The sequence below is a fragment of the Pagrus major genome, chromosome 16, assembly GCF_040436345.1.
Source record: "Pagrus major chromosome 16, Pma_NU_1.0".
NCBI classification, from domain to species: Eukaryota; Metazoa; Chordata; class Actinopteri; order Spariformes; family Sparidae; genus Pagrus; species Pagrus major.
The window spans coordinates 13080491-13108368 of NC_133230.1; the positions used below are offsets into that span (position 1 = coordinate 13080491).

General features: G+C 40.5%; 3 protein-coding genes across 3 annotated transcripts; 1 reads left to right on the forward strand and 2 right to left on the reverse strand.

Annotated features, from left to right (window-relative positions):
* Positions 1–365: 365 nt before the first annotated feature.
* Positions 366–5921, reverse strand: rragcb (Ras-related GTP binding Cb). Its single transcript, XM_073482874.1, has 7 exons — positions 5421–5921; positions 4243–4446; positions 3942–4141; positions 3142–3256; positions 2902–3044; positions 2661–2809; positions 366–1226 (listed from the first exon to the last, which is right to left on the reverse strand). The coding sequence occupies exons 1-7, from the start codon at positions 5598–5600 to the stop codon at positions 1078–1080; spliced, it is 1140 nt and encodes a 379-aa protein (XP_073338975.1). The 5' UTR covers positions 5601–5921; the 3' UTR covers positions 366–1077.
* A 116-nt stretch (positions 5922–6037) lies between these two features.
* ppt1 (palmitoyl-protein thioesterase 1 (ceroid-lipofuscinosis, neuronal 1, infantile)) lies at positions 6038–13560 on the forward strand. The gene is made up of 10 exons (XM_073482876.1): positions 6038–6062; positions 7323–7445; positions 8095–8204; positions 10162–10289; positions 10549–10619; positions 11614–11716; positions 11875–11965; positions 12087–12185; positions 12289–12360; positions 13044–13560. The coding sequence occupies exons 2-10, from the start codon at positions 7331–7333 to the stop codon at positions 13164–13166; spliced, it is 912 nt and encodes a 303-aa protein (XP_073338977.1). The 5' UTR covers positions 6038–6062; positions 7323–7330; the 3' UTR covers positions 13167–13560.
* On the reverse strand, positions 13561–27773 carry cap1 (CAP, adenylate cyclase-associated protein 1 (yeast)). The gene is made up of 13 exons (XM_073482875.1): positions 27654–27773; positions 22316–22420; positions 21860–21960; positions 21529–21606; positions 20212–20355; positions 19545–19630; positions 18703–18808; positions 17840–18029; positions 17308–17489; positions 16975–17098; positions 16123–16205; positions 15120–15263; positions 13561–14776 (listed from the first exon to the last, which is right to left on the reverse strand). Exons 2-13 carry the CDS (start codon positions 22416–22418, stop codon positions 14693–14695), a joined length of 1425 nt encoding a protein of 474 aa, XP_073338976.1. The 5' UTR covers positions 22419–22420; positions 27654–27773; the 3' UTR covers positions 13561–14692.
* Between the last annotated feature and the right edge of the window lie 105 nt (positions 27774–27878).

A 27878-nucleotide genomic window follows, 5' to 3' on the forward strand; every position in this document is an offset into this window, starting at 1 on the left:
AGACAGACACTTCATAAATATGACCTATATGGAAACCCAATCATGCCATTTTATTTAATTATGAAGTGTTTATTCATAATTATGACTTAGCAGATCATAAATCTAAAAAAATCTCTATGAAATTCTGACATATTTTAGTATAGTTGTGTGAGAAAATGTCATTATAAAAAGTAGATAATTAACTAACATATCTCAGATAAATGTTTATTATAATTATGACTTATTATATCAACAAAAAAAAAGTTTTTCTCTAAATGATTAGCTCATAACTCTTAAAATCACGAGATGCTACTTGAGGACGAGAGTTAATAAAGATGGATTTGTATTTTGTCTTCCGTATAAATAAAGCTTCAGTTGAGCGTGACTCAGCAAAAATACGAAACATATTTTATTAAGAATTATGTACAATAATAAAAACAAATCATCAAAGTCCGTGAAATATTACTCAGGTCGCACTGAAAAAGCTACAAACTCAACCTGTGGAGTAAATTTGGTCGAAGTCGTCCGTCAGCGTCGTGGCAGGTTGTTTCTTCCAGACTCCATTAGGACCAACATGCCGTCCTCCTCTCTGTTGATCAACCAAGGCTCTAATGGTGTAACTGGCACGGTTCTGGTCCCGTGGAGATCCTGAGCAGAGCGCCGGTCGCTGGTCGCATGAGTCATTATCAACAGAAAACACGCCGAAGGACAAACACGCAGCTTTTTCCTCTTCATACGGGGGATTAAATCCACTTACAGCACTCAATATTTCACCATAAAATGAGCAGGAAGATGAAGGAAGTTTGTACCCTTGTAGAGTGTAAAGTCTTTTACTGGAAATACAGTTCGGACTCGAGTCCAAGGAGTATTTTTATGTTGGAAAGTACACAGAATCAACTGGCCAAGAAGGTAAACATGGCTGACAGACATTTCACTACCGATTAATGTGCATAAAGTAGGAACTACTGTTGAGTCTTTTTGGCATATGTCACCTGTAACAGCACGACAGGTGGACAGACGTTGATGGATGTGTGCTTTCGTATTATTTTTCCACATTGTCCAACAAGTCACACTTGTCCATTGTCTCATCGTGGCCCTTCAAGCCAAAGCATTTCCGTTCATGGCGGCGTACTTCAGGCCCGACAGGTTGTTGCTGCTGGACGAGCTGACGTCTTGTGGCGAGGTGCCGACTTCAAACACTTCGTGGATGGCTTTCCGGAAACAGTGGAAGTTGTACTCTATCAAACCTTAAAAAAAAGAAAGAAATAAGACTTTAAATGTAAAGTATAGTGTCCAAAGCCCTGTTTGCATGGGACTAGTATTACATGGGGATCTCAAGTATTTTGTAATAATCACAGAGGACTTCTGTGATCATGTCTGTAATTTGTAAAGTAAAAAAATCCACCGCAAATTACCGACAATATTCCACCGAGCACAGAGGTCATGACATAATATGAGGTTGGGTTAGGAGCAACACAAGATTGTCAGATATTTAAGCGCAGCCACAGAGCGTCTGTTGATCTCAATGAGCTGCAAATGTGTATTTATGCTGGTAACACGTGCAGAAAGTGGGGAAAACAACTGTTGACTGTATCATTAACGTGGCTGCTGGAGAACAGACTCATAGCTCCTAAAACACAGCCTTGACTTCATGTCTGAGGGATATTGTCAGTGAAATAATCTCATTCAGGTAAGATAAGAAGGTCAATGCCACTCTTTACACCACTCTGTAATCTGTATGCAAAATATGAAGCTACAGCCAACAGCAGGTGAGCTTAGCTTAGCATAAAGACTATTTCGTGACTGGTTGCCTGTCAGCTTCACTGTAACAACAGTCCTTGAGAAAGCGACTGTACCTGACAAATAAATAATGTTTTTGCCGTTTCATGTAGGCTACTCAATGCTCGCTTTTTGATCCCATGTTTTTTGTTGCTGTGTTTCTGCTGCTTTGTTTCACTCTGCAAACAAACACATCAAAATGTTGTTTTTAAACTCAAGTTTAAATATTCTCTGTGCCATCATCTCTAAGTCAGCAAACAACAAAACTGCATCAGATCAATCTGAGAACGACATGTACCACTTTGCTGATTGTTTCCAGATTAAATGACGTGTTTTCTCAAGATGATGTGAAACGATGTGTAGCAGCTTTTGAAGTATGTTTTCTCTCGTTTTGTGGGCGTTTCAGAGCTCTTATCAAATCATCAGTCACATTTATAAACCCCGCCATATGAAAAAGAAAGTGTACTTGTGTAACACGACAGGGTGTCTCCGTTTAAACAAACATTTTGCTTTGTTTTGTTGGAGCTTAAAGTCACTAAAACCCTTTTCAGACCCGTGCTGCACAGTTATAGGTCTATACTGTGTCTTATTACGGCCATACTCATGATGTGAAAGTCCTAATTTATATATTTTTCTGTTTCTCTTGTCAGACAACTGAATGATTATAAAATATCATTTGATTCTGTGTCATAAATACGACCTAATACAAGTATTAAGTAGCATAAAGTACCTCAGTTTGTACTGAAGTAAAGAACTTGAATAAATCGAGTAAGTTTCAATCTGCAGAATAACTTCTGAGCCAGCAGCTTCACACTTGAATGAGACATTTAGTACATCCTGTGTAATCAAACCTGTCTAACAAATGCCAACTTTACCCTTTTAGACGATCTGAAACTACCCACCTTTCCTCTCGAAGCTCTCCTCTCTGAGGATGCAGACGAGAGCGAGGAACTTTGTGACCTCTTTCAAATAAAGCACTGTAGTGTTGTTCAGCTTGATGATAGCCAAAGACTCCTTGTCATAGGCGCAGCCGCTGCCATCCGGCATGAGCCTGCCAAGAGGGAGACGACAGAAAGACACTTTAAAACGTCGCAAAAAGAAGGATACAATCACTGCCAACACTCAGACTATAAATCTTCTCACCCGTAAATGCAGGAGACGTCGATGACCACATCGATCATGTCGCAGCAGAGCTCGTAGGACTGCATGTCCACAGGAGAGCTGTCCGTGGCGATGTAAATCTTGCTAACAACATCGAACAGGAAGGCTTTCTCGATCCCTGAATGCTGCAAAACATTAAAAAAAAAGAGATTTATTAGAGAAGGTTAAGAAAAGACACTTCTTTCTGTAGTTAAACAATGTAAATAAAATGAAACAACGTACAGAGATGAAAATGTTCAAAAGGTTCTCCAGCGTCGGTAACTGAGGAATGAGCTTCTGGACGACTTTACTGAAGGCCTCGAATATGGAGTGGTCGTAGATGCTGGTTAAGTAGAAGCTGAGGAGGGAAAGGAGAGAAGAGTAAAGACACTGAAAACAATAAAACAACAAAAAAACAAAGTCACCAAATAAGTAAAAGCCTAAAATCTCAGCGCGAATACTACAAGACTAGTGATGTCATGTCTGCTTCCTGTGAGGATGAAACAATATACAGATCCAACCGTTCCACAGTGATTAAATCTCAGCACATAATTCAAAATGTAATAAAAAAGATATGCCTCTACATGTTGTCATTTTATATAAACTATTTATCCAATGGATTTATACAAAATGTGCTACATCATGATGGGATTTTGGTTGTATCGAACAGCCGTTAGCTGACAGAGTCAAACAGAGTCTTTTCTCAAGGTGGACAAACCCCCAAACCAACTGTGATGGAAACTGAGAGCAGTATGACCAGTTTCTGTTCAGTGTTCTGAGGCTCTCAGCTCCGCTTCTGAATGTCAATGAAGTCGGCCGAATTGCTTTTGAAGCAGATGCTGGTAAACCAGATGTTCTCACTTCACAGACACAAACACATGAGCCTTATAGGTAAAACATGAGGCTCATGGAAGCTGTTTTATGGAAGAGGTAAGAGTGGTGCTCTGTCTATAGATAATAAGAAAAGGATACACCACAAGCATATTGCAAATTAAAGCACTAAAGTATTAATACGTGTCTCTTGTTAGCAGCTAATTGCTGACCTGAGGTGAAGCTTCTCCAGGCTGGCATCTGCCAGATCATCGTTGGCCCTCTGGTGAATGTCTCTTTGTGTTTCTATTTTGTGGTCATCAGACAGGCCGTCGACTTTGTGGATGAACACCTCAAAGTTGATGTCTGGATTCACTTTGTAGGCTCTGGACACAGTGAGGTGTAACCGCCCGAGAGCCTCGACGTAGTCATCCTAAAAACATGACAAATTCAGCACAGGGAAAGGTCGATGTGTTGATTGATCTCACACAGAAGACCTTTAAAGCCTGAAATGCGAGCTTCAGTTTAAACTACCTGAGCGTCAATGACAAAGATCAAAGCGCCGGTTCCCTTGAAGATCATCTCGCTGTCAAACGTGGGGTCGAAGAAGTCCACCTGGCCGGGGAAGTCCCAGATCTGGAAGTTGACGAAGGAGCTGCTGGAGATGTCGTCCTTGTAGATTTTGTTGGTGCTCTCGAGGAACAGCGTCTCGTTGGGAGACATCTTGTGAAATACAACCTGGACAGACAGAGAAGCACGAGGATTATTGTCTCGGTTCAATGTCTTCCTGATTCACAGGCTTCATTCTCCGAGTCTACATTTTGTAATTCTACTTCTGATACCTCTCAGATCGACTTCATGTGTCCATCCTGAAGACAGATCTCTCCTCTATTGTTTTCAAGGAGGTTATAGTTTCGCTCATGTCTGTTTGTTGGTTTGTCAGCAGGATTACGCAAAAACTACTGAACAAACTTCTGTGAAACTCTGAGGGAGGATGGGTCTAGGCCCAGAATAGACGCCATTAACTTTTGGTGCGGATTTGTGAATTTCTCAGGGAATATAATAATAATTCATGGGTCTTCATGGAATAAAACAACACATCAGCCATATTTAGGTGACTGGTATCTATGAGTGAGTACAAAAAGGGACTGCTGGGCCTCGGCGCTCTACTGAGAGTCAATCGAGTTTTATATTGTCTTATTTTTATTTTCTAAATATTCTTTTTTAGTTTAAGCACAGAATAAACACATGTCATTTTAAGAAAGGTCTTTTGGCTCAGTTACCTGTTTATTAAGTGCAGCGAGCCACAAATAATGCGGTCTAATACAACAGCCCTGCACTCGGTCCCATCTCTTCGTGAAGATTGTTTTTGCTGAATGTGCTTCAGAAAGGCTCTGACTCAACTTAACTGAAATTTTAGGGGGTTTTTTTTGGAGTTGCTGTTCAACTTTATTATGACATACTAGTTTAGGGAAGTGTTTCTATTATTGTGACCAGCCCATTTTTATCAATGAAGCTAGTTTAAATAGTAGAAACACCTCCCAGTGTGAGGCAACAACATACAAGAGCACAAGGAATCACAGCTTTCTATATTTTCAGGTTGAACCAACATCATTAAAGGCTTAAAAGGAGCCATTTACTGCAGGACTGTTGTCATGTAACTACACAGGTGTGTTTCAGGTTAGCTTGGCAGCCCCTTTCAGGTGACTTACCTTCTGTATTGACGACTTTCCACTCCTCCTCAGTCCCATCAGCAGGATCCTCGGTTTGTCAGCTGATGCGGAGCTCTCCTCCATGTCAGGCTCCTCCACCCCGTAACCAAAACTTTTAGGAAACGACCCCACAACATCGTAGCTCCCCGCTAACGCAGGCTCCTCGTACTGAATAGACATCCTGCACGCTACAACCTGGCCCTGCTCCCTCCTTGAAGGCTTAAAATCCGCGTCTGAACTTTGATTTTAAGCGGCTGAATAATCCGCACAGGAATGTTGTTGTCGATTCTCTCCACAACGAGCTAGCATGGCAAGCTAATTAGTTAGCTAGCAAGCCCGAGCGCGGCGTTTATACGTTAAAAAGCCATGTCGGGCGGTGACGTATCCGCGTGGGATTTAAAATGAAAAACGTCAAGATGCTAAACAATCATAATATCGGCAGAGAGATGGTTAAATCGGGCTAGAAAACAGAGGCGAGGTTACTGAAAGAAAAAAAAAAAAGGGTAGTCACAAGTTGGACACTTCCGCCCCCCCCGGCTGCTAACCACGCCCCTTCACGCTGATTGGCTGTTCGCTTCTAAACATAATCACGTGACGCGCAGTCCAACGAGACAGAACCCGGAAGAGCCGCGCACAGAGACAGTGAGTAATGTTTGGGGGAAATTTAGGACAATTTCAAACATTATTTAGGCTTTTCTCATTCAAAATATATTAATTTTGAGAATGTGTTCTTGATTTTTAACCTTCTAAATGGCGTAAAAATGCTCCTGCGCATTTCAAAACGTGTTTAGTCACTGATTTATTACATGTTGTGCGTGTTGAGTAGTTAGTTAGCTTGTTCAGGCTAATTTCCATAGGATTCATTGAAAGCATCTTTATCTCGTGTTTGTTCAAAGTCTGCGCTTCTCATCTGTTTTGTTGTTGCTGTGCTGTTATTTTTAAGACAGTGTCCATGAGGTTATAATGAAGTGAAAGCTGCCGAGAGCAGGAAATGCACACAGCTTAATTTCTGTTTCTCACATGACTGTAAACAGATGTCTGTTGATGATTTAACTATTTTTATTACATTTTACACAAGTGTTGTTAAAAGTCCTCTAAAGTCACACTAAAAATAAGGATGTAATGTTAGAATGAAATATTCATGAAAAGTCTGAAAGTATCTGATATTAAATGTGCTTCAGTATCAAATAAAAATAAATATAAAATATGAAAATAATTCAGCATTTTTCTGTTTATTGGAATCAGTGTTTTTAAAAAAAAATGTTTATTTATCTGATTGCTGATCAAATAAATCAATTTAAAATGTGCTCCCATGGCTCTGATGCATCATGCAATCATAAAAGTAACTATTAATTAAAGTCTGTAAATAAATATAGTCATTACAAAGTCAAATATATGGTGCCAAAAAGTACCAGAGTGGACATTTAAAGTAGCAGAAAATGGAAACTACTCAAGTAAAGTGCCTTTAAAATTGTACAGTACTTGAATAAATGTGTTAGTGACAATAAAAGTTTAAAGGTTTGCCAAAAGCTACCTGTATAACTACACAACAAACCTTATTTTATTAAAGTGAATGTTGAAGAAAAAGTCTACATCTGTAAACTAAAAACAACAGAAACAATAATAAAGAGAGAGGTTACACAGAATACTCGGGGCTGAGGTGAGAGATTAAAATACTCTGTTTGTTGTTTACGTTCAGTGATGTTTTTCTTATGCTACATTGAATTTTATTCCAAGTTTTGGTACATAGCAAAGCAAATATATCATAAGCTGCACTTGATGTTTACATACATACGTTATGTTTCTGGTTACTAGCCCAAGTCTTGTAGTTATGTCCTGACGAGATGATATAAAGTGAAGATAGAAAAGGTGATTATATTATATATTTTGTATTTATTTTAGGGTCCAGGATGACAGCAGCCATCTTGTGTCTCCTCCTGGCTGGTCCAGTGCTGCTGGTCGCTGGCAGCCCAGTTTATAAATCCGACAACGGCACCGTACCACTGGTGCTGTGGCACGGGATGGGTGAGTGACTGTGCTGCCTGTAACTGGACTGAACTCAGCTCTTTATTGAAGCTACGTTATTTTTAAACTCTGTGAAAAATTTAAATCAAGATTCCTTTCCCTCAAATATAAAAAGATATTATTGGTTAATACATTTCTCTGCAAAATTCATACCGACATATTTGTTATAAGTTATAAGCGTGGGATCTCTGCTGAAGATGATGAGTGAGTTAAGAGTTTGTAATGATTTCAGAACAGAAACAGAAAGATATACTGCAGGAGAGCCTGGAGAGCAACTCCCACGATAATACACTATGTATCTACCCATGTTATTTCTTACATTTTGGTGAACGTGAAAGCAAAAAATCACAAAACACGACTTCCTCTAAATTTGAACATCTACACTGACTGCAGCACTGTTGAAATACAAACCTTACCCAACCTCTAGTGTGAGAGAGGTGTGCTCAGGCTGCACCTTACAGTTAAACTTATGACTGGAAAGTTGCTCATTTGAATTCCACGGTGGCTGGAAAATACCCATCAGGGGAAGTGAAAAACAACTGCCTCTTTCAGGTTCCTCACGCTGCTGTGGCTCCACTGAAACGGGAAGATTTTTTTTATATATGTTCATCAGATGTTAATGTAAAGTAAATATTTGTGTGTCTACCAGGTGACAGCTGCTGTAACCCTCTCAGCATGGGAGCGATAAAGAAGATGATGGAGGAGGAAATCTCTGGCATTTACGTGATCTCACTGATGATTGGAAAGAATGTCATTGAGGTACCTGAAAGCTTGAATTAAATGAATATATTTAATATCTAATTTCTGTAAAGGTACATGAATTGATTCACTGCCTTCAGCTGAAACATCAGATCATCTTTCCCTCCTGAACAAACACTGCATACACGTGGAAATACGACATTTTTAGCCCAGAATGTCACGTGTGAACCAGAACAGTCATATGAGAAGTGAAGAAATAGGCACAGTAGAGCTGCAGCGATTAGTCGGTCGACAGAAAAATAATCGGCAACTATTTTGCTAATAAATTAACCCTTTCATGCATGAATTATTAAATCACTTGACTTTGTTTTTAATGTTTGTTTTCACTCTTAAACAAGTCACATCACCCCAATGACTTTTTATTCCTGAATCACTTTTCCACTGCAGCGGACATCACGCGTCAACGATATAAACAGTGATTCAGAAATAAAAAAAATAGTAAACACAACATTTTCAACTGGATTAAGATGTCAGAAATACTTTCAAACAGATTTTAATAATATTTTGCGTGTACATATTTGGATAAAGACTAACTATTTAATGTTGCTTTTTAATCAAACTACTCGAGTATGAATCATATCATCATTTTAAAAAAAACACTCAGAATAAGGCACTAATGGACAGGTGTGTTTTTTAGTTACAGAAAAAAATGTACAGGAAAAATGTAAATCTGGATTAAAGTATTATTTATATTTATTTATATTTATATATATATATATATATATATATATATATATATATATATATATATATATATATATATATATATATAATGTGTGTATATATATGTATATATATAGCAAAAAGTAAAGAAACATCTTAATTAGTTGAAAAATATTTATTTTACTTGTGTGGTTTTCTGAGAATAAGTTGATTTAACAGTTATTCAAAAGGTACTTGGTGCATCAAGACAATGACAAAGAGATACTACGGTAATTTAAAAAAAAAAAAAATTATAAGGCTTTGGGGATCCACCTCCTGTTGATCAGGCAATGGTTCTCCAGTCAAAAAGGTTAAAAATGTATTCCAGATATGCATGAAAGGTTTAACCTTTAAAGGAAGTCTTCATGCAAAAACGGCAGAAAATCCTGTTGTCGGCCCCTCAAATATGGAGACAAAAAGGCATTTAAACACGTCACCTTAGACTTTGAGGAACTGGGATTGACTTTTTTCCTTATATTCTGACAAATAAATAATTAATCAATCAATCTAGAAAATAATTAAACAATAAGATTAAACAATAATGAAACTAATCATTTATTGCATACCTAAAGTTTATTTATTTTTTTTAGATTTAGGTTTTGTTTCGCACAATTTAAAAGAAAAAAATATACACAAATAAGACCAAATAAAACCTGACCTCCAGCCAAATAATGTTAAGATATCACAAAGTTACAGAAAATCCATAATTAACATTCAGAAAATGATATGAATACATAAAAGAGAGTAAACTAATAATTACAACAACAATAACGATATTATCAAGCTAAAAACAGAAAATGTGAATATATGATGTTTATAACTACAGACTAAAGTACAGATACATTTATAAAATATAAAAAGAGTAATTGTAGAAGTCTAGAAAATAAAAAAATAAGAATCGAGTAAAGAAACGATGCAGAGCATATCAACTCAGCTACCGTAGTGGTTTTGTTAGTTGCAGCAATACATGAGGTTTGATTGATACATCCACATGACACGTAAGGATTCCTATTCTGTGATATTTGCAGAGCTAGTGGCTCAAGTTACATCAGAAAAATAGCCCCTTTACAACTCCACTATGTGATATTTCAGTGTTAATATTCATGGCGAAGCAGCATGACTCTGTCGCTTTTTGCTTTGATCCGTCGTAACACCGTGACGTTATCTCTCGCCTCTTCTCCTCGTGGACCGGGCTCGTTTTCTTCTTTTAATCTGTCCGTCACGCTCCCAACTTTTCATGTCTCTCCTCCTGCAGGACACAGAAAATGGGTTTTTCTCGGACGTGAATGAGCAGGTGTCCACGGTGTGCAGTCAGCTGGCTCAGGACCCGAAGTTGAAGGGAGGATACAATGCTATGGGCTTCTCCCAGGGGGCACAATTTCTGTATGTAACCTCTGTTCTGGAGTCTGAATGGTTTTGTTACGTGAATGTGGCAGAAATTGGACAAATTCTGTGTTTGTGTGGTTTCTCTTCTCGCCTGATTCAACTACAAAGTGAATGAAAGGCTTAAAAAATACCAGCATCTCTTACAACAGCAAGTCCTGAGCTTCGTTCTCAGGTTGCAGCCTCTGTTAAAACACGTTTGTCTCCCGACAAGAATGAGGAAGCTCACTTTGACTCTTCCTGGTTCCTCTCTTCACAGACGAGCTGTGGCTCAGCGCTGTCCCTCTCCACCAATGAAAAACCTGATCTCCATCGGTGGCCAGCACCAAGGTAACACCACCATGAGAAGCCAGAACACCGGTTCAGCTCACTTCCCTGTGAAAAACATTTCATTTCTTTAATTTCTTTAACAATCACAGAGTTAATGTGAGCATAATTCTAGATTTAGTTTTGGTGTCAGATGTGACAGACGGAGTTGAAAGACCTTTTTTTTTTTTACAGCAGCCATTTTGTCATGAAACAGTAAGTAAACACAGATGTTACTAATCACATTAAGATTCTGTTTTATTTAGGCAAAGAGCTTTAATTTATGTGATTAGTAACACCAGTGTTTACCTGCTGTTTCATGTCAAAATGGCTGCTGTGAAAACAGTCTATTGTCATGAAATACTGAAAGGTTGAACAGTTGGTTTTCGCCTTTTCGTGGGATGAGTTGGCAAAAAGAAAAAAACTATTTACGAGATCCAGACTCGTCCATGAAATTCTTTCCAGGTGCTTGATTTGAATTATCTGCACTGAAAGAGGAACAATACCTGCACGCTGTTTTCTCTCTGCCGTTTCATCATTTGTATTCATTGATGCAGCTCAGACTTGTGTGTAGTTCAGAAGCAGAAGCTTTTATCTGTTAGTGATGCTGTTTGTTCACCTTTTTTGTTTTAAAGCTTAACAGCCTCTCCTGGAGGTCCATTTAGCAGCTTTTCTGTAGCTTTCAGTCGTAACGCATGATCTTACTTTGTGTCTTTTTTTTGTACTGCCTTTGTGTTTGCACTGCTGACCAAATACATATATTTCCTCTTTTAGATAATAAAGTTAAATTTGAGTTTTATATGATTACGATCTTCCTCAGCAGATGGAATTTGCTCAGTGTTACTGAATTGTAGGTGTTAAAAATGTCATCATCTCTATGTGGTTATTCAAGGAGTCTTGTCTCAACCTTTATTTATACTTCTTCCATCCTTTTTAAGCACTTGAACACCATGTGAATGTGAGTCATCATTATCACACTAGACAACAAGTGCTCTGTGTGTTTTTTTTCCACCCTCAGGAGTGTACGGGCTGCCCAGGTGTCCCGGAGAGAGCTCCCACATCTGTGACATGATACGTAAAGCTCTGAACAACGGAGCGTACACCGACCTGATGCAGAAACAGTGAGTTGTCTTTTAGTCCCTCGTTAATGATTAAAAGTTGCTGAGCGATGCTCGTGTGTTTACCAGCCTTGATATTGTGAGCTGTGCAGAACAATGGTCTGTTTGTCCTGTTGGACTGATCTGTAGCTCTGACTGGATGTTGTGTTTGTGGTTATCAGCCTGGTGCAGGCACAGTACTGGCACGACCCCTTAAATGACGACCTGTACAAGAAGCACAGCCGCTTCCTGGCCGACATCAATCAGGAGAGGGTGAGCGAGCCGCTGCAGCGCTTTACCAAAAGCAGATCAGACCAGGAGCCATTAACGCACAATTCAATATAATAAGTTCAGACACTTGTTGTGTAATATCTAAAATATTCTGCTTTTAAAGGCTGTAAATGAGACTTATAAGAAGAATCTTCAGCTGCTGGAGAAGTTCGTCATGGTCAAGTTCCTGCAGGACACTGTGGTGGATCCTGTTGGTACAGAGGTAACTTACACACTTTACTTCTTTTTAAAAACATCACCTCACTGTCTAATTTGTGTATGAACAGTCTTGATCTCAAACCGTCTCGTCCTGATTCTTGCTGTAGTGGTTCGGCTTCCTGAAAACCGGCCAGGCCAAAGAGATGGAGACCCTGCAGGAGAGCGTTCTCTACAAAGAGGTAACAGTGTTTATCGTGGAGAAATACAGCTGATTAAAATCCACAAAAGACAAAGTGGCGTTTTGAAAGAAAGTGACATTTTCAGATTGCATCCAGTCCAGTTTGTGTTTCTTCCAGGTGTGAAGTTGTTGTCCTTATTCTTACATAGTTAAAGTTTTTAAAGGAAACAGTCATTATCTACTCACTTTCATGCCGATGGAAAGTCAGGTGAAGTTTCCTTGTCCGCAAAACATTTCTGGAGTTTCACAGCAAAACGGTGTTGCAGCACGTCTCCAGAAGCCCTGAGGTCCCACACTGATTTGGAGCGACGTTAACACCCTTTTTTAAAAGCCTAAATCTTCACTGTAGCTGCTAAGCTGAGAGTGTTAGCGTGCATCCTGTCTGAAGCTGGTGCACGAGTTTGACGGCGCAGAGGGTGTAAATAACGTCTTTTCAAATCACTTTGGGATCTCGGGGCTTCTGGAGACTTGGATTACACAACCAGACCTGTGTGAAGCCATTTGTATGGGGGTGTTTTTAACGTTTTAAGTCTCCAGAAATGTTTTGTGGACTACAAAACTTCACCTGAGTAGATAACGACTGAATTCATCATATAGTATGAAGGATGTTTATGCTATAACAATCCTCTTCTGTTTTAATTTACGTGAAGAGTTTTCTGAGGTGTGAATTGTGTCCACATGCAGGATCGTCTGGGCCTGGCAGCGATGGACAAGGCTGGGAAGCTGGTTTTTCTGGCTACGGAGGGAGACCACCTCCAGTTCACCAGAGAGTGGTTCAACGCACACCTGCTGCCTTATTTACGCTGAAACACTCCCACTAAGTCATCTCAGAGTGAATATAACAGACAACAAGTGAAGTTTCTGGAGCAATATGATGAAAATTAAGAGCAAACAAGCTTAATAACCGGAGCCGAGATGCAGAGAGCACATGATTCATTCCTTTTGCACTGCATCAGTCGTCGCATGATGATAGTTTTTGTGATGCTTTGTTAATTTTAGCAGCTAATTTATAAGCGGGTCTACTTTGTTTTACTAACACTAGAATATAAGTGTTGTTTCTAATGTGAATTCTTCTGATTAGGTCAAAATTATTGTCAGAAATTTTCACTTAATTTTTTCACTTTTTTTCTGTTCTAACTTGCCAACGAACCTCATTTAACATCATCTGTACATATTAAATAAAGACAAAACAAAAAAAAGATGTTTTATTGCAACATTTTTTTAATGATATCTCCAGTACTAATGAGCAGAATTCTGATTTTTGGACCCAAAAAAAAACAAAATGAAAGAGGTAAAAGAAAGACGACAGAAAAGAAAATACAGCGAAGAGCTTCATCGTGAAGATGTGGAGAGACGACGGTGGTCAGGCTAATATTTTTAATTAATATCTATACAGATGATTACAGCAGATGTTTCCATTCTAGAGGTGGAGGTGAAGCATCTAACGATCAATGATTCTGTCCTTCAGTCTGTACGAACATCTCTCGGCTCTTTAATCGCCAACTTTTCCTTACATGCCTCCTTACATGGAATGTTTTTTAATACTCGGGAATGTCCTATGTGTAGAATTAATGGAAAGCACATGGAATGATCATTTTTAATTGTTCCAACATCACCTAAATGGAGAGTTTCATGATGTGACACAACTTGTTTTTAACTCTTATTTATGTGCTCTGAGTGCTTTTCATATTATTATCCACTATGAATATTAATATCATTATGGTCAACATCAGCAGAGATGATATGGATGCTTTTATCCTCTGAAAAAAAGGGCTGTTTGACAAGAAACCTCTTTAGGAATCACACCAGCCCCTCCTGACCAGGAAGAGGAGAAAGAAAAGAAGAGCAGCCTGAAGCGTCCTGATTGGCTGCCGTGCTTTTGTCGCAGAGGGATCGATATCCCTGTTCCCGTGTTGGCTATTCTACCTAATAAATTTAGCTTAGCATTATCCAGATAGATTTAAAAAATATATATAGAGCATCCCAGCTATTGGCAAAACTCGTGAATGTTTTTGAAAAGTGCTCACAGGCTCAGAGGGGGAAACCAATTTGAATGACAAGCTGCTCCCTGCTGATTGGCTGGAGGATTTGCTCCAGATAAAAGCGAGCAGTCCTCTCATTGGCTTATGGAAGGGACAGCTTAAGCTGTGATTGGCTGATACGGAAGGAGGAAGGAGGGGGGGTGGGGGGGAGATAAAACGCATGAGGTCCAAATCTCAGTCTACAGTGTGAGAGTTAGCTGGTGGGGTTGGTGGATCAGTCAGGAAGGCATTTGCAAAAAAAGGGTGGGGATGGTGTCGAGGAGGGGTGGCCATTTTTCATGCTGCCCAAGTCTACCCGGCGATCTCTGTTGCTGTGGTGACGAGCTTCTTGCCGTCCCAGACGGTCTTGAACTGCTCGGGAACGGGGCACTCCGTCTGAGAGAGGGAATAAGAGAGAGAAGTCCAGGTGAAATTCATATCTCACATGCAGGATGAATCTGAAAATACTCTATTTTATTTTTGTCAACAAAACTCATGAAAGGACCAAAAACCAACACAACTGTGTGTTAATCTGTCTTTAAATATTGTTGAACTGAGGACTTGTCCACCTGTATACACATGAGAATGCCAAGAGGAAAAAGGTGTATCAGGTTTTGGATACTAAGACAATTCACGTCACTTAATTGTTGTTTTTGTTGACAATAAGACAAATATAGAATATCACCAGACTTGTCCTTTGACAATTTTTTAAAATGTCCCCCCCTGAAAGGATACTCACGAAGTCTCCGTCATTGGCGGGGACCAGGATGTTCATCTCTGAGCTCTTGGCGCTGACGATCTCACAGGTCATAGAGTCTTTGCTCAGGTAGACGTGGCAACCGTCCGTCTTGTTGATGGAGATAGTGGGGACCTTACCCATGACCTGCATACACAAAGGCAACAAAATTAACATGATGGCTGTTGGATTTATTTCTGCTGTATCTGATGAGACACGTTTCTGCACTCAACCCAAGATTTCAGTGAACAGTGGAGCTGCTCTGTAGCCAAAAACTGAGCTTTTATTGTGTAACTACATGAATATAAATCAGGGTGTTCATGAAAAATGCATTGATATTCAGCCAAAAACAGCTGAAGAGTGACAGGACGGCAGAGACCACTGGGTGAGATCATGAAATTCAACAAAGCCGGTGGGTGTGATCCAAATATCAACATCTCACTGCAGTCCGCCGATTCACAGGGAGTTCCTTGTGTCCGTTACATGAGGCTTTTCCACACCGAGTCAAACCATGCCGTGCTGATTTGCTTTTCCATTACCAATTTTTCCACACCGAGTTGAGCTGAACCACTCCTCCAAGCGATTGTGGCCAAACGCGTGACGACCCCACTTCTCCCCTAAAAACAAGCCTGTTGTGATTGTGAGACTCACGTTTGGAGACACGAGAGAAAGGCGTTTGTCCCGATACTACTAGCTCTCTGTGGTCTGAAGTTTAGCTCCTCTCCTCTCCTCTCCTCTCCCATTTGTATTTTCAGACATCTGCTGTCTTTTTACCGTTTCATCCTGTTCACTTCCAGCTGTTCCAGGAGTTATGTTAAGTTATCGCTGGTGAAAACCCAAAATCTCCAAGAGGAGCAATGTCGGGAGAAATGGACAATATTTACATGTCAACGAGAATTAATTGGATTGATTGGTTTTGTGGCGACTTGTGGCGTGTTTTTTCTTTCTTTTGTATACATGTGTACTTTATGGTTAAATTAATAAAAACACTGCATGTTGTACACACCTGGATCTTGACATCCTTGCAGTTGATGATATCTACGATGCCCACGACATCGTCAAACACCAGGCCCATTTTCTTACAGTTGTCTGATGGAGAGAAACAAATACATATTTAGATGACAGACATATGCAAGTCAAATGTATTATTTGACGTTTATGTCTAAATGTCCAGGAGAAAGGTCTCTGTAAGAGTTACAGAAATGTAAGAACCTTAATGGATTTTGTCACTTCTGTTAAAATTCATCTGATTTCTATTTGTGAGTTAATCATGATTACGTTTTGGAGGATGTGCGCAGGAAGTATATCATCAAAGATTCATGGACTTAAGCCCAGAGTTCTTTAAGCTTACATTTGTTTACATTTTTGCAAACTGGCACCATTTAAAGCATGCTGGATTAGCAATTAGCAGTTCCTCTTCGCACTGTACCCATGGATGTACAGACAACTATCACTGGATTACTGTGAAACTGCAGAAAACTTAAAACCGTGATGATTCTCAGGCAAGTTCTGGAGTAACAGGAGCCTCTCTTTCTGTGATTTCTAAGCAGATTTATTTGTATTCACAATGGACACATGGAGAGAATGATATCCCCAGAAAATCTAAGTTAATCTCTGACAAACAGAAGTTTAAGTACCATAATTCCCTCTGTGAGCTGTATGTAACAGCCGCTGCAGCTCCAACTGTTGACAGAGTCGATCAGCGAGCCAAAACACAACAACTAACTTCCTGTTTTCAGAGCACAGACAAACACCTGTCCTTTTCACCTCACATCTCGCCCTAGTGCCTCCCCTTTAACCTCCTGGCTGACGAGCGACTTCACCTTCCTCTAAATATCTGACACAGTTTTGTTCTTACCTAAAGTGATGGAGTTGATTTTGCCCTTGACCTGCAGGGTGCTCTTGTTACACTTGAAGGCATAGACCACTTGTTTCAGCTCAGTGTCGTTGATCACCAGGCCCTGCGCTCCCTCGTGGTTCTCCTGCAGAAGGCAAGAAGAAGAAAACGTTAAGAAAATTGAGCCAGAGTGTAAATTAGAAAATATGTGATTAAAGCAGGATGGAACAATGGAGTTACTACGGTATAAAAGGTTGTTTTTCTGGTTCAGAGACTAATAGTTGTACAATGCTTTTGCTTTTCCATGGAAACTACGTACAAGTAACTTTTAAGTGAGTGAACCAACAAACTCACCACTTTCCACTTCTTCCCATCCAGCTCCAACACGGGGGGCAGCGTGCGAGTCGGGGTGGCAGACGCGGCAGGTCGGGCAGCGGGGGAAGCGAAAGGTTTCGGTCCGGCACGTACGCCAGCACCTTGACCCCTCAGATTAGGATTCTTGTGAGTCTTCTGGTCGTCGCTCACATGCTTCAGGCCTGGAGAGGTCAAGGAAGACAGGAAGAGAGACACCGTAAGACAGAGAGTAGATGTCACAAAAATTCAGATGGATGTAATTTACTCAATTTCAATTATTTGACACATTTGTATTTACCTTTAAGTTAACTATCCAACAACATATGAAATAGTTAAAATTAGTTCCACTGTGACCAGCTACAGAGCTTAAATGCTGCTTAAACATGACTGCATCAGTGAGAGTGACCTAATAATATGATACATAAACAGTATTCAACAGCCAGGGACCATTTTTCTGCACCGAGTACTTTTACTTTTGGGAGTACATTTTGTGGCTCGTGCTTTCATGATCGAGTTCACTCAGACTACCTACCGCTGGTGATGTTGGACCCCTGGTTGATGGCGGCGAACAAAGCGTTACGGTCGTCGGGACCACCAGCATCGCCTCTGCCGCCAGAGGATCCGCCAAAGTCCATGGGGGGAGGAGGTCCGGGGGGAGGTGGGGGAGGGGCTCCACCGGCAGGAGCCCTAGGGGGAGCGGCAGAGGCCGAAGCTACGGGACCCTGAGGTGGACAAAAAAATTAGAAACGCCGTATTTGAATCTAATGTCACAACATGAGTCAGCTGATATTTTATAACAGTTGTGCTTAGAAGAAGTTGTGTAAACAACCAACAAGAATAAAGCTGGCTTTGATTTTGCTTGCAATCACTTTCCATGAATCTTCATAAGCCGCGTTTCCTCCTAACCGTGAAGCAAATTTGACACAACCTTTTAAAATATCAGAAAAATTTAATTAGATAATTTTGTGCATTTCTTTTACCCGGTCTGAAGCGAATAAGCTAGGCTATGCAAAGTGTAGTTTCATCAGAAGATGGCAGTATAGGCTACATTATGCACAGCTGTAGAGGTCGCGAATTGGAAACAAACCAGTTGTTTGCAATCGCTGATGGACCTCCAAGAAGAAAAAGGAGACGTTTGTGTGCTAGTTTCATTTTGGTTTTCTTTACGGTTCCATTTCTGTCAATTTTGTATAATTTCATCCCCATTTAGGAACTTAAGTAGGTTAAATCATTGTCTTTGATTGGCTCCTCCTGCCCAGAACATACTGTTATAAACTTTCACTTCACTGTGAGAATGAGTTTGATAGATACGTCTTACCCCTCACAATCCGCGAAGTACATTGTTACAAGTAGGCTATCTTAGGGGTTGTTAAGCGTGATTCTTAGAGGACTCACAGTCTTGCTCCAGGCCAGTCCAGTGGTGTGGTGATCTTTGACGTATTTCTGCAGATCAGTCCAGATGGCGACATAGGCCTTCACCCAGTCCACATGTGTCTTGTCCCTGTGAGGAAGAGATGGAAACAGAATTGTCTGTTGATCATCTTTTCACGTGCAAACCTTGATATTTTATGTCTCATTTCCCTCCTTGAGCAGTTTGTTTCTTTTCTCTGCATCCCACAGGAAAACACAATGCATGAGACAGTCCGCACACAAACAGAACCAGACATTTACTACTTAAAATAGAGCATATAACATTCGCCAACCCACGTTAACCACTGAGCCCAGATCTCATACACCATGAATGTTTTGATCCTTGTGTTTGTATACAGCATTACTGTTTTGCATTCAACTCTGCAGAGAGTTTACTAACACAATGAGTAAAGGCTTGTTGATTATTTTTGGTGCAACTGATCAGCATAAACAGGCTGATTTTAGTCTAAATAACGTCTACCTTCCAGCTTGACTGCAAAACACAAAGTGCTTTGAGTTAAGGTTCAAATACAGGAAGTACCAGCGTGTGTCTGTGTGTCGTGTGGCAGTGCTGACTCAGTAAAACTGAACTTAAAAAAAAAAGAGCCTCGAGGAAGGAAAGATGGAAGACAGATGGTTTGGCTGGATATGAAAGTTTATCTTGACTCTTTAAGTCATCCAACGTTACAACATTTAAAAAACAAACGATGCAGTTAAAAAAGAAACAAATTGCAGAAGGAAGCCCACTAGATTGTTGTGTAACATCTAAAATTAACGTCACTGCTGCAGACAAAGGAGGAAACGCAACACAACAAAGCTTTACTTACTTTTCCTTGTAATCCTTGAGCACGCGGTTGCCGTAGAACATGGAGGCGTCCTGCATCTCTTTAACGTAGGGGCCGGGCTTTGGAGCCTGGGACACAAAGACAAAAAAACACCATGAGTCCTAACTGTCTTAACTGAGATTAAAATCAGCAGTTTCACATTTTGGGTAATACACAACATATTTGCTGTATTGCAGAGTAAGATGAGTGTGGAGCTGCTGTCTCTAGCTTCATATTTAGCCTACAAACATGACTGGTATCGACCTTCTCATCAAACTCTCAGCGACAAGGTGAAGACATGCATTCTTTACAACAGCAAATGAATGGCTACTGTGATAAATTCAAATCACAGGCCATGTTTATAACGAGATCTCCAAGATATTAGAGTAGGCGTAAGAAGAATGAATGTGTCTATTATGGGTGTTTGAAAAGCCGATGCATTATTCATCAGGATCAAAAACGTCAACAAACAAAGAGTTAATCATCCAAACTGTAACAGTGAAGCTCTGTTGCTGGTGCCAGCCAAGAAACTGTTGTTCACCAGACAGCGATGACAGAATCAAAGAGAGGCTTGTTTCCGGCCTTTATAAACTCATTTATCTGCCCACACACACACACAGTTAGTCTCTGTAACACACAAACCACAGTGACAAAATTCTGCCCAACTTACAATGGCAACCCATCCGAGGGCCGGTACGCTCTCGCTCACAGTGGAGAGGTGGTTGAAGAGCTGCGAGCTGCGGTTCTTCTCGCGAAACTGCTGCACTTCGGCGATCAGGTCGCTTATCGGCTTCAGGAGCCTGGCCAACACATCCTGTAGAGGAAAGAGACGACGCAAAGTTTCACTCAGATGGTGGATTTTAGCAACAGACTTTTTGTACCAACAAGAACATTCTACATATTCAAAAAAGCTATTTGTAGCAGTATTTTTTTCTTTTTTAGTCTTCTCTCATTACTGTGGAGAATATAATTAGAGATGCAACTGGCCAGGGACCAGAATCGGGTGATTTTAAGCATGAACAGCGACCGGCCAGGGAGTGCCAGACATATCCGATTCTGTGCCGGACGGATTTATACATATCTCACCCGCCCGCCAGTCGACAGACATCGACAGAGAGAACAGTGCATTAGACAGACTCCTTCCATTTTCACCTTTCACAATAAGAGTCCTGGATACCAGTATACACTGCAAATGGTTATCAGGGGGAACTTAAATTCACTTGGACCATTTCACTTTTAGGCCACTGAATAAAATAGCTTATGTGTTGGATAAAGTGGGACATACTGCAATTCATCATCAGTTTGATGTTATTTGTACAAAAAAGCAACAATGTTTCCATCAATATGGGAAAGTGTCGGATCTAATTCTTGTGTATAAGGTTTAAATATGCTGTAGACTATCAGGTTGACAGTTTAAGAGCTCTACAATGAGCATTTGTCGTGTTAAAAATAAATTGTAGGTACTGAGAGTGCCCTGAGTGTGTAAAATAAATGTTTACGTATGAATTTACACAATAAGAAATTTTCTGCCAGCCAGACTTATTTGCAGCAACAGCATTGTTTCTTGCCGTCATAGTTTTTTCAGATTCAGTGGAAGGAGAGGTGGTTTCCTTGCATTTTGTGTCGGAGAAGAGTCAAATGATGCCCCTTTTTATGGGAACATGTAGAGAGCCTGAAGAAGAAAGCCTGGCTGTGTCGAACTTGCGTCGTATTACACCCCTCTGATTACGTAAAATAAATATATCTAGTGTTGCTGTTAACGGGGGAAGTCTTCTTATGTCTGTAAAGTGATTAATAAAGTATGTCGTCTTCTTCTTCTTAAAAATGAGGCTCTTTTGCATCAAGTATAAAACCAGCTAGACTACTCAACAGTCAACAGAGAGTGAAGGGGCTGTAAGCATAATGAATTATGCTAATATATTGATCAATGCTGTTCAGTTAATTAGACGTTAACTGACCGAGCATTAACGAGCTGTGTTCAACTTACATCGCTGGGCTTCTGGCTGGTGGAGGCAATCGCAAGGAACTGTCTCTGAGCTTTGAACGCCCGCTCCATCATATCTGCCTGGAAGTGAAACAGAAATACGTGAAGAACGAACGATCATCCTGGGGTTTTTACATGCTTTTTCCTCTAACTATTACAGTACTTACAGGACAAACATGCATACAACACATGCATTAATCTGCCTTCAGAGATAGTTAGTTTTTAAAAAATGGGGAAAATCACAAGCAGAGATATGTGCAATTTGTAGTTATTATATATGTAAATAAAATATGTAGAAACGCAGAGACTGACTGACTATTTGATTGAAACTTACATGTTTCTGGACATCGCCCCCGATCTTCTTGCTGAGGGAAAGGTACTCGGCCATGGGACTGCTGAGGATCACGTCATAGGCCTCGACGTACGCCGATACAGCTGCAGAGAAGAAAAACAAGGCGTTTAAAGCAATCGTGTAACTTCGCCTGAAAATAACAGCTTCAAGTCATGTTGATGGTCCAGTGTCTTGTAATAGGGTGAATGGTGTCTGACTCAGCCACTCCTCCCCCCCATCACTTGTTACTGCACTATGTTACTTGAGTGAGCTTGTAGGATCACAGCGTTACATGTTCACTTCAACATACAAGTTGAACACATAACATTGTTATGATGTAGTGAGTTTTGCTTGTAGTTAGCCCCTACATTACGCATACTTAAAATGATTTATCTGCCTAAAAGTAAGAGACACGATCAGCAGACATCTCTTTCTACAATAGTGATACTTGATCTTTACCTCCACCAGCTGAGCCTCCAGCACTGCCTCCATGGCCTGAGACCGACTCCAGACGACTCACTGCCACCTCCAGCCGCTGCACCAAACTCGCCAACTCAGCCATACCTGTGAGACGGAGAGGGTCGTGAAGAAAGGTGCAAACAATGGAGAAGTTAAGCACGAGCTCAAAGGACCCAGTGACAACACAAGGTTAGATTAAACTGTTTAAAACATAATACAGACGTAACAATTCATTCAATGATAAAATATGCTACAATGATAATGTTTGTGCCAACTGACCCACCGATGGTCACGAAGGGGTTAACGACTATAGTTCAGTTTGTACTTCCTGTTCTAGTAGTCTTCTAATTGGGGACTGAATTTCTCTCGAGACCCGAGGTGACAGCAATTACTGCAATTAAAAAGTAGCTTCTTTGGTAGGATAGCGAACAGCAGTGCTCTGGATACTGGGCATGTTTTTCCTTGGTTGATTTAGTCCTATGAGGTTTGATAGAAAAAGTGTGTGACTGCCTGCAATCAGATGTTGATTCAGATGATTTTCTCAAATGTGAATGTGCAATTTTGGGTCGTTTCTTACACTGTGAGACACATCCACCGATTTAGAGCTTCATTTCTTTCCATTTCACATCACAAAAAGGTACGGTTCACTGGATATTCATTGCTCCCTCTAACGTGACTGGCATCTAACAATCTAGGGCTGCAACAAACGGTCCCAGTATTGATTAATCTTCTCATTATTTTCATTTTCACAATTTCCTACACTCAACGGAGTCATGATCCAAAATCAAGTTGTTGTTAAGTCATGTTTTATGTGTGTCACTGCACTTTTTTTTGTGGCCAAAAGAAAGGGTAAAAGGTAACTTATTGTGTTAAATGTGCAGATGAGACCATCTCATATCAGTCGCAGGCCCTTGAATTGAATCAAAAAATCATACTGTGGCAGGCATTGTGATATCTGCAAATATTATATCGTCAACTTAAGAATCGATATAATAAAGTATCTTGATTAAACCGATGATTTCCATCCCTAGTATTCATCATTTTTGATTTTAAAAAAGGTCTTTAATGTCTTTTTCTTTTGGCTTACTACTCATCAAAAATGTATTTCTTCTGACTTCTCGTTAGCACTTTCATCTGTCAGTCAGTTCTGACCGGGTTATTCATTCCTTTTCTTTTTAAACATCAAAATAGGTACAATTATTAGGTAATCACTAACAAGGGTTACAGAAGACATTTTCTCTCTTCTTTTCTAGCTTGTTATTCATCTTGTGACCCCCTCAGATTTATCTTGCGACACCTACTTTGCAAGATGGGCTAATGCATCAGCAGTCCACAGAGTGTGACAAGAAAATTCACTGCAGTCATTATCCTACACAGCCTGCACAGACCATGCCCTCCAGAATTTGTGTACATACTCCCAAAAATGTACATTTTCACTCTTTAAGAGAGCCCTTTATAAGCATTGCATCTTTAGAGGGATTGAGTAACAAAAAAAGAGGAAAGACGAAGCCGGTCTGGACTTGCTGAGTAAAGGTATGTGGATCATTATGTTACTGCAGACTGTGCAGACCTGCCCTGTTATCCAAACTATGTCGTTTGCAGATTCTTCAACGTTTCACAACAAAAATGGCGCAGCTATAGTCCAAATATAGTCTGTATAGTCTGTGTGCCAACATGCAAACCGATTCCCCTACTTTACCCCTTTAAGTACAAGATTAACTAACTTCAATCCAAGTCTAGCATAGGCTTACACACACACCTTATGAGAGGCTAACATTACATAAGAAGGCGGTAACCTGACGCTGCCTTTACTGCTCGGACTGAGAGTCTTTCCAGTCTCAGGTACTTACACCTGGCCGACGGTGAATGGAGGCACACAGGCCACTCTCACTAATGAGTCCACGCAAGATAAAGCTGCTGTCTCACTTTCACTACAGAGGGACTGAACTAAATCTGTAGATATCTAATGACTGAGAGGGCAATTAACCATTTTGGCTGTGATAGACAAAAGGCAGAGGAACGTTTGCTTGCACTTTCCCAGTTATAATAAGGGAGGTTACAGACTTTTAGTTGTATAAATGGGTTGGGTATCAAACAACAAACAATATTCTGGTACCAAAATGACTGGTCCAACTCATAATCTAGTTTTCTTGCCCTTTGATCAGACAGTTCCTGATCTAATCAAATAAATTGCCAATTTTAGCCAGTCCAGTTTAGGTGAACTTCTTACCTTACCTTATTCATTAGGGCTGGCTATCAAACCTAAATACTTCTTTGGTCAGAAATGTTGCATGGCTGTTAAATGAAGTCATACTGACAGGGCAGTGTGTCAGCAGCATTGTATTACTCCTGGTTCAGGAGGAGAGGTGGTGATGATAGTAAGAGTCTTTGTGTTTTGGACTGTTGGTCGGACAAAAGAAAAAATCTTATTTCGTCAGTTTTGGGCTCTGGGAGATTGATTTTTCACTTTTTTGGCTGACAATTTATGGCTTAAACGATTACTCATGAATGTAATAAGCAGATTAAATGACAGTGACATGGATCTTTAGCTGCAGCCCCATTTCAAAATGCCCCAACTTCCCTATTTCTGCCTCACTCACTCAGACAGAGTTGTAAACTCATTGCTCCAGAGGGCGTGGAGAGAAAATTACATCATAGCAGGACGCAAAACCCTACGATCCTTCACCTAAATGCCTCTGACATGTTGAGAGGCATTAATGGTTTACCTGCAGAAACCAGAGTTCAACTGCACTTCCTGGTCTCAGCTAGGAGATGACTCAACAGCAATACAGGAAGGGAGTGGCGCCTGAAGGTATATGTGAGGAGTATGAGACACTTAAAAACAAGCACTTACATGTGTGAGTTGCAGATGATAAACTGTTTATAAACAACACTAACAAACTTCTTCCGATTCCTATAGAAATTGTAAATCCGTCAGTGGGACACATGTGAGCTTATTGGATTCCCTCCCACATCGTTTTATTTCCTAAAGTGCACTAAAGTAAAGTGACCGCAAACTGTATGTTCAAGCAAAGTGCTGACCCTAAAGGAAACACCACTGTCAAGAAAGTAGAAACAACTTTCCAGAGACATGCGGGCAGATATAGCAATGACTCAAGCCAGAGAGCCGTGCCTTTCATAACATTTTCCTTAGATTTAAGCACTATAAAAGGCAAGACGTGCTTAACCACGACTTCAGAAGTGAAGGAAGCTCTCCACTTTACATTTCTCCTTCTTGTCAACAAAATCCCTCGAATGACCCACACAGAATTGATCCTACTATATTGTTTATGTATACAGATCCACAGCTGATAATGGTTTGCAAGAAAGTACAAAGTTTAATAAAAACTAGTATTTGTTTGTATATAGTTTTTTGGCCGCGGAGGGGGTAGGGCAGTCAGAACTCAGTGAGAAACAAACAGAACATTGTTGTTTGTTGTGTTTTCGATAGGGTTTGTTTTCCATAACAAAAGCTGGAGAACATAACCTGCCCTATTCTTTAAATTAGATGTCAGACTAAGAATCTGAGCCTGACTAGTTCGATGTTTGAGGCGAATGGCGATATTTGGGAGTGAAAAATTCCAGTATTGATTTCTGCTGATTATACACATATATTTGCAGGTTTCCCTCAATTGGGATTATCAAAACTATGTAACTGAGGCAGATTATTTTACAGTTTAAGTTTACATTTCATTATTTAAAATGACATCAGTGCACTGAAACAATACAATTCACAGGGCATTGAATTATTGCATATTACCTCAGGGATGTTTTTCTGCCTAAAAAGTAAAGTTATAATATTGGTGCATATGTATATTTTTCAACTATTTTTGTGTACTGCTATTGCAATTATCATGTATAATTGTCCTTGCTGCTCAAATCTGTATGTGAAAGAAAAAACGAGTGAACATAGTCTGTATTATTCCTATTTTTCTACTATTCTACTTTATCTTATCACTGAATCACTGTTTTTCCCTCTCTTGAGCTGCGGTAACGAGTGAATCTCCCCGGTGAGGGATCAATAAAGTCTCATCTTATATGTGCCACATTATTATGAAATAAAGCTCAGAACACTTTGTTTTGCAGACGGGAGCGTGTGTGCTACTTTTTTTTTGCCTTTTGAAAACTTGCCAAAAGGAGTTACACCAAAGATAATATCCTTTTTGATATAAAGATCTAAAGAAGGATGCCTCCTCTGCATCAAAGCTCCTGCTGGTCTTCCTCCAATATGTACAACCCTGCATACAGTATTCATAGACCTACTTTTGTAGACATGGGGTGGAAATGTTCTGCATAGAGCACCATCAGCATGCAGGGGCCAGTGAAGTAGGTTAGGCCTGTGTGAGGGTCTGAGTCTGCCTGAGGGGCCAGACATTCACACATAAAAGAGGGGAGCTCCTCTGTCTATTTGCATCGGATAAAACAAAAAACATCAGCTCACTCTTTGTCGCAGAGGCACAAGTAGGCCAAAGCAGTGACGGTGAGCTCTAACCTTCCTATCAGCCCTACTTTGGTGGGCTCAAGGCTCCGACAAATCAAGTTCAAGCCGCTGACACTAATGCGATCATCGGGGTTACAATCAAGACGGACAGGGATGCTAGCGAGGCTGCAGCTAGCTTAGTTAGGAGAGGAGCCGGTGGGTGTTGTGTGGAAATCTGTGCCCCGCAGCCTCGCGTACATTTACACACAAGCCAATCTTTCAGGAATTATTAAAAAAAGGACAGTGGATGCATTTGGACAGCTTTAAAACACAAGTTTTCCCTTTAAAATGACATTAGCTTGTTCGCTTCATCGATGAGGGAACAGATATGCAGGGTATACAAAATGTGTCATAACACCATCGGCGACAACGAGACGCTAGCTCAACCACGTCAACCCAGCCCCCCCTGACAAAATGTTTGCTTGACAAACCAGCAAGGAAAACGCGAAGTAAGAGTTAAAAAGCTAGTTGTTCAGATTGTGTCTGTCATACATCCCCTCCCTGCTGTCTGTTTCGGCATTTCCTGGATTTCTGTCTCTCTCTCTCACACACACCCCTCCCTCTGTTAGCTAATGTTGCTCTAGTCTGCAGAGAGGGAGACGAAAAAAAAAAGACATTTCACTGACCTCACGCTAAAAAAGAAGAAGTGCGAGATGAACAGGAGGCTTGAAAACATTTAAACACACCTGCGAGTTAGCGGTGAGGCGTCGGATTGTGTTGCTAGCCGGGTGTGTGTGTGTGTGTTAGCATCACACCGAGTTCATTAAATAATTTCTTGAATGATTCGCGCGACCGCCTCGCTTTTGTTCAGCCGTTGACCGCGCTACAAACCTTTAAACGCAACTTAACTCATCTTACCTGCTAAAACCGGGTCAAGCAGTGATTTTTGGTGTTTTATATCGCCGTCAAATCCGCCGTGGGGGGGGCTGTGCAGTGAGCAGACACTCGGGGCAGACTGAGCTTCGCCTTTTTTCTTCCTGTATGTCGGTGAAATTACCCAGCAGCCACCGCGCCCGCGTTTCCGCCCTTGTTCGCGCAACTAATTCCTTTCCCATATAAGGAGCGTGAGAGGCAGAGGGCAGC